Genomic DNA, 12,430 nt, shown 5'->3' on the forward strand with positions numbered 1-12,430 from the left:
GGAGCCGGAAGTGACGTAGCACGTTGACGCAGCAGCGGCGGCGGTGGCGGCGGAGGGGCCGTGCGGTGGGTCCGTACTATCCTTTCCCAGTCTCGGTTCGACGACTCCATTTTCCTCGGTGGGGGCTTAGCGCACCGGAGTAGCGGCGGGCTTCAGGCAGGTAAAGTTCGAGCTGGGAAGCGTGTTCCTCGAAAGGGTCAGGTGAGGAACAAGGCTCCTAGGGCCTGGTCTCATAAGGGAAGAGTTACTGGGGAACGGTATGCGGGAAGAAGGGGGCCCCCCCGGCCTTCCCTACTCTATGAGGGAAAAGGGGAAGGAAGCCGGAGTAGTTTCCTAGAGTCTCAGAGCTTTTCCCAGCCCTGTGCTACCCGGAGCCCGTGAATTGTATCAACAGGCTTCCTGGGATTCCGCGCTTCTCTCGAGAGCTTGTGAAAATTGGGCCACGCCAAAGGATTTGGGAATGGAAGGGACTTGGGGCATCTGAGTCAGGATCAGGTGATCGAATTTTTTGTTCTGGCGATGTTAAACCTATGGATCTTTCGGGAGTTAGGCCATTGGGCTAGAGGACGATGCTAAACACCATCTTTTTCCATATTGTAGAAAATAAAATTAGAACTTTTTATAGATGGTTGCAACCATCAACCGCCTACTGCAAACATCCGAATGGGCTACTGAGTCAAAACTTGATTTTCTTCCAGTTTCTGCCTTTCTCTCCAGGCAGTCCCTTGAACCAGCTGGAGCAGTTCGTTTCTCTTGGTTGTTTCAAGAAGTGATACTTATTTTTCTTTAAGAGGAGGCCTAAGCTCTCTGAAAATGCATCCGTGGAAATTCATTGTAATATCAGAAGTAGCAAGGGAGTATTGAGTTACACCGTTGCTATTAATGAGCATGGAGAATGTAAACAGTTTTGAATTTGATTAATTCCTTCTAGGAAAAAAAAAAAAACTTGCAGTGTTTATTTGGAAGGTACCGATTCTAAAGTCTTCAGTATATTGATTTCAAAAGTATGATTGCTCCCTCATCACCTGATTTTAGAGCCCTTTTCCATCGCTTGTGTCCCTTCAGCCAATACAAACACATTCTTCTTTAGTTGGCTTGTATGGCTACTAAATTAGATTAGCGTAGTTACTCCCTAAGAGGTTTAAACCTTATTAAGAGATTAATCACGTCTAGAAGTGGTGCAGTCTAGAGAGGCTGTCAGCTTTCACAGTGTGTAGACCTTCGCAAGAACGGAAGCCCATGTAATATACTGAAAACCGTCTTTAGGGGCAAGTAAATTTGCCCGTGCTCCTATGTTCTTGGTCTCAATAAATGTCATTGTGGTCAGGATCCTTTGTAAAATCCTTAGATTCTTCCTCTCCATTATTCTCTGGTAAAATCAATCACCCAATCCTACCTCTCCATAAAAATCTCTTCCCATCACATACAAATTACGTTCTGGAATCCCCCTCATCCCCCTCCAGCTATCATCCTTATTTTTTTATTTCTCTCATAGCCAGATTTCTATCTGTGTCAACTTTCTCGAATTTTATTCATTTTTCTGGCTCTACTAGTCTGGTTTCTCTTCTGACCATTTGGTTGAAGGTCTCTGGTCGAGGGTTACTAATGATTTCTTTATTGCCAAATGTCATGGATACTTTGTTTTTACTTTCCTCAATCCCTGGAATATGCAACACAGTTTACTTCTGTCTTGACACTCAGTCTTCTCTTGGGGTGAGTGGGTGGCTCAGTCGGTTAAGCGTCTGCCTTCGGTTCAGGTCATGATCCCACAGTCCTAGGATAGAGCCCCCGTCAGGCTTTGTGGTCAGTGGGGTGTCTTGCTTCTCTCTCTCCCTCCCATTGCTTGTGCTCGCTCACTCTCAAATAAATGAAATCTTTTTTAAAAAAGAAGAAGAAACTCTTCTCTTGGTTTCATTGACACTTAACTCCTGGATCATCTCCATTTTTCTGGCTGCTCCTCAATGTCCTTTGCTAGCCACTTTTGCTCTCTGCCTAGTGTGTAAATGTTGAATCTCCTTCAGAGTTTAATCTTGGGCTCTCTGCATACGTCCTTTAGATGATCCAGTCTCACGACTTTAATTACCATCTGAAAAGTGGCAACTGTCAAGTTCAGCTCTTTAGTCCTGCCTCCTCTATGTTCCAGAATCATACACAGAATGCCTATTTAGTAGTTCCATTTGGATGTTTCTTAGACATCCCAAACTTAACATAATAAAAAGAACATTTTAGTTTTCCCATAATTCCAAACGTGATCTCCCCTGTCTCACTAAGAAGTACTCTCATCGACATGATAACTAAAGCCAGACCTCTGAGAATCATCTTGGATTCTTTGTCCTTACTACCCTCCTACCCAAGTCTTTTGGTAAGTCCTGTCACTTCTTCCAAAATATATTTCAAATCTGTTTTCTGTTCTCATCTCCGCTTCTACCACCCTATTCCAAACCACCATCATCTTTTGCCTGGGCTCCAAGAAGGGTATCCTCAGTTTTCCCTGTTTCAACCCAGGTCTCCCTGCTTAAAGCACCCCAGTGGTTTTCCATGGTTTTCAGAGCCCCACTTGAGCAGGCCCCTCCTCCTCCCATTCTACTGTCTTCATCATTCTCTGGTCACACTGGTCTTAGGCCATTGCCTACCATATGCCAAGTTCTTGCCTACCAGGAACCTCTTCCTTACCTATTGTTGACATCTCAGGCTAAACTCACCCTCTCAGAGATGAGGGTATTTATTTCCTTTCTGGTACTTAGAGCAATGTTTATTTTGTTTGTTTTCTACACCAGAATATAGATATCCTAGGAACAAGGACTCTTTTTTTTTTTTTTTTAATATCCCTGACATGTAGTAGGCACTCATTAAATAAATCTTTGTTGAATTAGCAAGTATACTAAGTCAGTTCGGTTTAAGTCAGTTCGGTTTAAAACCCTACAGGGGTTTTCCCAGCACCTTTTAGAGTCCACAATCTTTAACTTACTCTGTCGAGATTCTTATGACTTCACACCCTGCTCCCTTTCTAGTCAAACTGGCCCTCACTGGCCCTGCCACTGGCCTTGGGCCTTGTGCTGGAAATACTCTCCTCCAACACCACCACTCCTCGTATGACCACCAGAGAAGCCAGCTCCTCCCCTTAGCTAATTCCTCCGCAGTTTTACAGTCTTTATTCAAAGTCACTTTCTCAAAACCAGATTGAAGTCCACTCTTACGGGCTCCCATGGTACCTTGGTCACCAATTCTTTCAGTTACCCCTGTACTCCTAGATCATGGGTCAACAAATTAAAGCTCCTTGGCCAAATTAAGCAACTCCCATTCATTTACATATCATCAGTGTCAGATTTTGTGCTGCAGTGGCAGATCTGGCCCTCCATGGTTAGGAATATGTTCCCCAGTGTGTGTGGCACAAGACTCAGTAACTTACTCCCACCCTCTCTTGCAGGGATTCTGGTTCTGGTTACATATTTCAGTTGTTTCTGCTCCTCTTTTGTTCTTATTCTGCAAGTAAATGTGGAAAGAGAAGAGATTACTTGTATTTTTAAATTACTTATGCTCGTCATCATTAACAATAATGCTTTCTATGCTCTGTTATTGAAAAGATCCTAAGAGGGGCACTTAGGTGGCTCAGTCGTTAATCATCTACCGTTAGCTCAGGTCATGATGTCAGGGTCCTAGGATCAAGCCCCTCATCGGGCTCCCTGGTCAGCAAGGAGTCGGCTTCTCCCTCTCCTCCAGCCTCTCCCTTATGGCTTGTGCTCTCTCTCACTCACACTCTCTCTCACTCAAATAAATAAATAAATAAATAAATAAATAAAAGTTCATAATATTGTTATTTCCTATAAACGTGGTGTGCACATTAAAGTGATGATAGAGTTAACGTTTTCTGTTTTGTGTGTGTGTGTGGTTTTGTTTTGTTTCGTTTTGTTTTAATTTTATTTATTTGTTTGGTAGGCAGAGAGAGAGGAAGGGAGCCAGGCTCCCTGTTGAGCAGAGAGCCCGATGTGGGGCTCCATCCAGGACCCTGGGATCATGACCTGAGCCGAAGGCAGAGGCTTTACCCACTGAGCCATCCAGGCACCCTGTTTTGTTTTGTTTTTTAAGTAATCTCTGCACCCAACATGGGCTTGAATTTACAACCCTGAGATCAGTGCATGCTCTACTGACTGAGCCAGCCAGGCATCTCTTACATTTTCTTTATTTTTTTTTTTAAAGATTTTATTTATTTATTTGACAGAGAGAGATCACAAGTAGACAGAGAGGCAGGCAGAGAGAGAGGGAAGCAGGCTCCCTGCTGAGCAGAGAGCCCGATGCAGGCCTCGATCCCAGGACCCTGAGATCATGACCTGAGCCGAAGGCAGCGGCTTAACCCACTGAGCCACCCAGGCGCCCACATTTTCTTTATTTTAACATCTTGATTTGGTTCGATTAGGATTTTTCTTCAAGAGTTCTGAATTTAAAAGAACTTTTCTTAAGTGGATTCTGAATACTTCATTTACTAAACTTCCAGGTTTTTGAATTCCAAATTGGGTAGTCCCTTGTGAACACTTTTGAAATAGTCCTGGGCTTTTGTTCAATTTAAAATACAGAACGTTTTAGAGTTGAAACTCCATAGCAGACTTGTGGAGCTGTTCCCCATACCACTAGGCCCTTTTAGACCTAAACCTTTGTTCATGTTGCTTTTTCCAGATTATCCTCTTAATTCCTCTCAACTCAGGCATCAGCTTTTCTGAGGCGTTCTCTGACATCTCTCTCTCTTCATATCGCTCCCATAGTCCTGGTATATAACTATAATACAATATTCATTATGCTTTGTCATAACTGCATTTACAAATTTTTTGACATAGTTTGAATTCAACCAAGGTAAAAAAGCATATTTTACTCATTTATATATACCCAAGTCCCAGCACAGAGCTTAATCCTGTGTGTGTGTGTGTGTGTGTGTGTGTGTGTGTGTGTGAGAGAGAGAGAGAGAGAGAGAGTGTGTGTAGACACACACACGTATATATGTATGTATTTAAAAGTAAATGTTCAGGGGCGCCTGGGTGGCTCAGTGGGTTAAAGCCTCTGCCTTCGGCTCGGGTCATGGTCCCGGGGTCCTGGAATGGAGCCCCATATCGGGCTCTCTGCTCAGCGGGGAGCCTGCTTCCTCCTCTCTCTCTTGCCTGCCACTCTGCCTACTTGTGATCTCTGTCTGTCAAAAAAATAAAAAATCTTATAAAATTAAAAAAAAAAATTTAAAAAAAAAGTAAATGTTCATTGAAGCTGGCAGTGGAGGGAATTAACAGACATCGTTTTTGCTCTGGTCTCCTTTTAATTGCCCCCTACATCATCTTGTTGAAAAGGAGAGACTGCTGAGGGCCTCCCTGTGGCAATCTGATCCCAGCTCCATTCCTCTTCCAGAGCATGTCATGGTAACGGCCAGCCTCTCCCTTTGAGCCACATCTTGTAAGACTGCACCTGTGCTTCTGCCTGGAGAAACTTCTCTTCGCTACCCCATGCCCTTTCTAGACCTATTTCAGTAGCAGATTTAACTTACCGTCTGAATGTGGGGAAAATTCAAGAGCCTAAGTTCTAAATAAAAAATCTGAACTCTGCTCTGCTCGTCTCAGATATCATATGTTAATAGTAATCATACGCTAATAAAGAGTGTTTTTGTTCGAGAATAGGTGCTGTTTGCCAACTTCAGCCTGCAGTGCTGCGGCACCCTCCACACATTTAGCTCCTGCGAGTTGCAGCAAGTCAGGCTTGCTTCTGGTACACCTCTTTAACTGAAAGTCTTGGCACTGAGCTAGACTGGAAGCATTCCCCCCACTAGAGCACAGCATGTACTTTATTGCTAACCTAGGGAATGGGAGGAAAGCTGCACATAGCACAGAGCACCAGCTGCCCCCCAGAGACAGAAAAAGCTGTTGTTTTTGTCAGGTAGGCTGTCTGTTTCTCTCTGGTGAGTAGATGGAAGGGCATCTGGTCTGCAGGAGCTGGGATTTAATATGAAGATGTTGAGGCCTTATAAGACTGAATTTGTGGGTCTGATAGCCTAATTAAAGCAAGCCATGTGTGTGGGGGGTGCTGTACCCAAATCTATTTTTAATGGCTTAGTTCAGGGCTGGGGGCGGGGGCTTGATGTGAGGATTCAAATTAGAGCACCAGATTTAATTAGCAGTTTTAGATACTCACTTTCTACAGTACTCAAAGTAAATTACCTTAAGGACATAGGTCTTGGGGGAAAAAAGAATATCAGTCTAACCACAAGACTTGTATCACCACCCGGTGGGTGTATAGCTATATAGCATAGCAACTCTCAAGTGTGTTGATCTTAGGACCCCTTTATAATCTGAAAAATAATTTCAGATTGCAAAGACATCGTGTTTATGTGAGTTGTATCTGTTGATGTTTATGAGATTTTTGTATTTTGATGTTTATGAGATAAGAAATTACAATTGAGTATATTAATTCATTTTGAAATAATAATAAAAGTATCACCAAAAAAGTAATTATTTTGCAATATATGGGTATATTAAATTAACGCATTATGCACCTTAAACTTACACAGTGTTTTATGCCTATTATATGTTAATAATATAACGGGAAAAAATAAGCTCACTACATTTTAACATAAATGATACTTTTATTAAAAAAACAATTACAATCTTTAAAACAAAAGTAGTGAGAAGAGTGACATTGTTTTAAAGACTTTATTCGAGAGAGAGAACATGTACACAGTGTGGGGAATGAGGGGAGCAGAGGAAGAGGGACAAGCAGACTCCACCCAGTGCAGGGCTCCATCCCATACTCTAAGATCACGACCTGAGCTGAATCCAAGAGTCGGATGCTTACCTGACTGAGCCACCCAGGTGCCCCCCCAATCTTTTTAATGTCTCCCTTCATAGAATACAGTTGGGTTTTCATATCTGTTTCTGCATTCAGTGTTGCGATACTATACGTCATATTACCTCTGGAAAACTCCACTGTACACTCATGAGAGAAGGGAGGAGGTGGTCCTCTGACCACACTTGGAGACCTGCTGACATACTAGAAACAACTGTGCAGCTGTGACTTCGGAGTCTGACACAATTTAACTCAGATCTCAGCTCTTATAGTTGATATTTGTAGCAACTTGAACAAGTGACTTCCTCTGTGAGTCTTTCATCTCCTTTGTTGAGTGGAGAGAGTGCACTGTAACTCCTAGGACAGTGTAGGGGTTAATAGATGTTCCTTAAGTGTCTGGGACTTGGTAGGTGTGTGATTACTGTTCCTCTGGGCACTCTAGTTTTTTTCATTGCTTAAAGGAAAAGCCTATATTAGTTTGCTTGAGTTTTGTGTGAGTGTTGTGGGTTGGGTGGTTCCTAATCTCTTCCTGTGCCTGCTTTCTGCATGTGATGCATAAAATTGTTCCATGGTCCTTATTTGTTTTCACATCTCTCTCCCTCTACCAGAAATAATCCTGCTTCTCCTCAAATCCCCAGGTCTGAGCAGAACATATGTACACGTCTGCGTACACGGCAGGCATTCAGTAAAGCTTGAATGGCATCTGAAACCTCAGCCTGAAATTGAACATAAGACCATGTCATTGCCCCTCCCTTTCCACCAGAACTCAGTACCTTCAGTTTTGTTTCTTTGAGTTCAGTCAATCTTAAATTAATTGCTTGTGATATCAGTTGATATCAGTAAGGGTAATTTCCAGAAAAATTAGAGCCATAGCACCTAAGGCTCCTTCTAGAGCTCAGACCATTTCAGGTAACTTAGCCAACCTCCTCTTTTCTCCCATCCCACTGCCATCTTTACCTGGGAATGTGGCAACAATATGAAAACACAAATAATATATTTAACAGATATTTAGCTGTTCCTATTTTGTGCAGAGCACTAGAAGGATATAAGTTACTTGGTACAGAATCACAAAGTGCCTTCTGATGCCTCTCGTTTTGCCATTTATGTTTTCACATAGTTTTTAGTACTCCTTCAATTAGATATGGTCTTTAATATCCTGAAGCTTGTGGTCTTAGGTGTGGAGAATGGGCACATACATGATGAACCATAATTCAGGACAAGGTGAGGAATGATGCTGAGTTTATCAGCAGCCTGCTTCAGGATTCCAGAATAGGATCTTGATATTATGATGTGTGTGATGTGTGCTGTGTTTTAAGTTTTATTTTTTTTTTAAGATTTTATTTATTTATTTGACAGAGATCACAAGTAGGCAGCGAGGGGGGGAGGGGGAGGTTCCCTGCTGAGCAGAGACCCTGGGATCATGACCTGAGCCGAAGGCAGGGGCTTTAACCCACTGAGCCACCCAGGTGCCCCTGTTTTTTTTAAAGTCCTACAAGATGTGGGGCACCTGGGTAGCATGGTCGTTTAAGCGTCCTACTCTTGGTTTTGGCTCAGGGCCTGATCTCAGGGTCGTGAGACCCAGCTATGCATTGGGCTCCATGTTCAGTGCAGAGTCCGCTTGAGATTCTCCTCCCTCTCTCTCTCAAATAAATAAATCTAATAAAATCCTACAAGGCCCACATAACTCTATGTTATGGTTCTGCCATTTCCAGGCTCTGGGTGAGTCCGAAAGCGGGGAGGTAGAAGACAGAGTTGGGACTGGTTGGTACAAAATTACAGAATGCTAAGAAAAATTAGGCCCAAGATTCAAATTCAGACTCACTTAACATTGATTGAAACCGTAAATTTGGTTCTTTCCCCTGTGTCATCTAATAGTCTCAACTGCTCTACAAGGTAGGTAGTGCTGTTCCTGTTTTTCAGAAGTTGATAATCCAGACAAAATCAATAATTTGCTTAGTTTATATATCTGGTAGATGACGGGACCAGGTTTTGATCTGTACTCTTAAGCTCAGCAATCTTTGCATTTAACTATGCTGCATTTATTTTGTAGGCCGTGGAAGTCACTTTCAAAATGTTTTTTGGCTAGGGAAGTAAATGGTAAAAATAGAGTTATGGTTCTGATGTTTCTAAAGAGACCCCCTTCTCCATTCAAATGTTCCCAATCAGTAGTCACACACGTGGCTCAAGTTCATGAAATGTCATTTAATCTGTGGAAAAGAATTGTCTTTTTCACTCTGTCAGCAGCCAAATGTAGTGTAAATGAAAGTATCTGTCATTTAGGTGGCACTTGCTTAAGAAATACCCAGTTTTCTTATGAGCAAGTCATATAATCTCGCTGCTACCATATCCCTACCTATATAACCACTCCTACACTAATTTCTTTCCTCATTCACCCATTCCTGCCCCCAAATGATAAGTGAGATAAAATCCTTTGTTATACAGTTGACCCTTGAACAACATAGGAGTTAGGGGCACTGGCCTCCCCCACGGTTAAAAATCTGCATATAATTTTTGACTCCCTGAAAACTTTACCAGTAGCCTACTGTGGACTGGGATAACGTAACATGATAACCTTAATAGTCAATGAATACATTTTGGACGTTATATGTATTATATATCTATATATATATTACTGTATATGCTTAAACTAGAGAAAAGAAAATGTTAAGAAAATCACATGGAGGGGCACCTGGGTGGCTCAGTGGGTTAAGCCTTTGCCTTCGGTTCAGGTCATGATCTCAGGATCCTGGGATCAAGCCCCGCATCGGGCTCTCTGCTCAGCAGGGAGCCTGCTTCCCTCTCTTTCTCTCTGCCTGCCTCTCTGCCTACTTGTGATCTCTCTATCTCTGTGTCAAATAAATAAATAAAGTCTTAAAAAAACAATCACATGGAGGAGAAAATGCATTTACAGTAGTCTGTATTTATTGAAAAAAAATCTCTAAGTGATCCATGCAGCTTAAACTCCTGCTGTTCAAGAGTCAACTATATATGAAGAAGTCCAGGGTAATCAGTTATCTTCTTTTTTTAATCAATCATCTTTTTAAAGGAACATGTGAGAGTGGTGACCATGGGAGGGGTGGAAAATGGATGCGATGGAGCCATCTGATTCTTACTGTCTCCTCCCTCGGTGGGAATGATGGAGGAGGCAGAGTTGTGGCATGTGACTAAACGGCTATTGGTGGAAAGGCTTAAGGGTACTCTGTAAAGTCATGTGTCTCATTTTAAAATTTTTTTATCCCCATCTTCCTTTCTTCCTAGGCATCTTTGGGCAGGCCGTGAGAAGCTGCAGCCATGTCTGATTTTGTGGAAAGCGAGGCCGAGGAGTCGGAGGAAGAGTACAATGATGAAGGCGAAGTGGTGCCCCGAGTCACCAAGAAATTTGTGGAAGAGGAGGATGACGGTGAGGAGGCCCCAGCCTCAAGCTTCTCCCCACTATTGCTAAGCTTTGGATAGTTGGATTCTTGCTGATGAGAGGCTCAGGCTGAGCACAGAAGTTATCACACATGAGGTACCAGCTTGAGAATTTTCAGTAATTTATAGAAAATACTTACTGAGCATCTGTCTGCTGTATGCCAGGCACTGTGCCTAGAACTAGAAATATAAAGACCCTGCTGTCTTGGAGTTTACATTAGTGGGTGGGGACAGAAAGTAAACCAACGAATAAATACATACGTAATGTTTTCCTCTTTTAGAGACCTAGCAGTGTTGGTATTTTTGTGCCCAATTTCCTATTTCTCTGGCCAAACGCAACCATTAGGATTCTCAGCAGAGTAGAACCATGAAATGGCTTTAAAGACAGAAAGGTAAATGTAAGTTTTATCAAAAGAATTATGGATAAAAGAACTTATATAGCTGCCAAATTTATAAACTAAGAGGAAAACAAAGATTATTGGTGGCTCTAAAACCCCTAGTGTGAATTTTGAAGAGCCCAAGTAATTAGGAAGATCATCTTTGCCTAAATACAGATGGTGAACATAGAAAGGAGATCATCCTTTTCCAGATACTGCTGCTGTAAGTCAGTGGCCATGTTTTACATCTTTAGATGAGGCTGAAAAGTTAGCATGGCACCCATATCATTAGCTTTAGAGCAGAGAGAGATTCACAGTCAAGGAGGTGGCCCCGCCCCACTCCAGCCCATTACCCAAACTCCATGCCTCAAACATGCATGTTTTCCAGATGAGGAGGAGGAGGAGGAGAACCTAGATGATCAGGATGAGCAAGGCAATCTGAAAGGCTTTATCAATGATGATGACGATGAAGATGAAGGGGAGGAGGATGAGGGTAGTGACTCTGGTGATTCAGAAGATGATGTTGGCCACAAGAAGAGAAAACGCAGTGAGTAGTCTCTCCTCAGTCAAGCGAGGCTGGGGTGGAAGTTGCAGTGGAGAAGGGGACCTCTCCGTCGCCATGGGTAACACTTTGTTTTCTCCAGCATCTTTTGATGACCGCCTGGAGGATGATGATTTTGACCTCATTGAGGAGAATTTGGGTGTCAAAGTCAAAAGAGGAGTAAGTGTCACTCTTTATCTCTGACCCTGGGGAATGAAGGAAAGAAAAATCCTTGAAATTCCGTGATTTTGGGGGGATGAGGCACTCCAGAATGCTTCGGGAAGCATTAGGGAAGAGAAAGTTGCTCCGTGTCCTTGTGCCGTGGAGACTAACTTTGCATCCCCGAACTGGGTGCCTGTTGGAGACAGGCTTGTCAGAGTTTCAGGGGTGGGCTTGATGCTCAAAGAGCATCACTTAACATGTTCTTTGCCATCTCCCTTGGTCAGCGCAACCATGGTGGGAAAATGGGAGTGAGACTAGAAAGCAAGCGTCCTTATGCCCGTCCCCTCAGACCCTGATGAGAAAGGTTTTCCCACCCCTAGCAAAAATACCGACGTGTCAAAAAAATGTCAGATGATGAGGATGATGACGAGGAGGAATATGGCAAAGAAGAACATGAAAAAGAGGCAATTGCGGAGGAAATCTTCCAGGATGGGGAAGGGGAAGAAGGGCAGGAAGCCGTGGAGGCCCCCATGGCTCCTCCGGAGGAGGAGGAGGAAGATGATGAAGAATCAGGTATGTGGCATCAGGCAGGGAAGCATTGAATTGCCTGGCTTACGAGCGGGTTGGGAAACCATCCTGTAGCTACAGGCCCCCAGCATTTGACAGAAAGAAGTTCATTTTTAGGAGTCTCCCTACTCTTCTCCCTGGCCACTCACATAATAGGAAATAAAGCCATTCAGTCCTGGGTCATGCCCTGCCTCTGAGCACTAATCCCTTCCTTCCCTGCCCAGACATTGATGACTTCATTGTGGATGATGATGGACAGCCTCTGAAAAAACCTAAGTGGCGGAAAAAGCTTCCCGGATACACAGATGCGTGAGTGGGGTCTGCTACAGGGTGGTGATACGGGCATCTGAGTAGACGCAGTCAGGAAGGAGGAGGTCAGATGTTTCTGCCAAAAATGGAACATCCCAGCTCTGAACCGTTTTTGCTTCCCTGCCTCAGATAAGCTTTCCTGGGCAGGAATGTCAGACTGCTCCTAGAAGCCCTGAGAGCGCTCTGCATTGTGGGGCCATTGTGGGCTCAGGGCGGAGTCACCTGTGTGTACGCCTCCATCCAGCCTCCC

The 12,430-nt window shown here is 43.4% G+C and overlaps 1 protein-coding gene across 5 annotated transcripts in view; it reads left to right on the forward strand.

Annotated features, from left to right (window-relative positions):
* The first annotated feature begins 2 nt into the window (after nt 1-2).
* SUPT6H (SPT6 homolog, histone chaperone and transcription elongation factor) overlaps nt 3-12,430 on the forward strand; it is a 33,324-nt gene continuing 20,896 nt past the window's right edge. The window contains exons 1-7 of one of the 5 annotated variants that reach the window (XM_047706787.1): nt 12-160; nt 7,452-7,582; nt 10,072-10,213; nt 10,990-11,148; nt 11,246-11,322; nt 11,685-11,877; nt 12,096-12,180. In XM_047706787.1, coding sequence (XP_047562743.1) covers nt 10,105-10,213; nt 10,990-11,148; nt 11,246-11,322; nt 11,685-11,877; nt 12,096-12,180 — 623 coding nt within the window. In that variant the 5' untranslated portion in view covers nt 12-160; nt 7,452-7,582; nt 10,072-10,104. Of the gene's footprint in view, nt 202-7,451; nt 7,583-10,071; nt 10,214-10,989; nt 11,149-11,245; nt 11,323-11,684; nt 11,878-12,095; nt 12,181-12,430 lie in introns of all 5 variants that reach the window. The other 4 variants (XM_047706789.1, XM_047706785.1, XM_047706788.1 and 1 more) reach the window with 4 other exon arrangements.

This window comes from Lutra lutra, chromosome 16 (genome assembly GCF_902655055.1).
Source record: "Lutra lutra chromosome 16, mLutLut1.2, whole genome shotgun sequence".
NCBI lineage: Eukaryota > Metazoa > Chordata > Mammalia > Carnivora > Mustelidae > Lutra > Lutra lutra.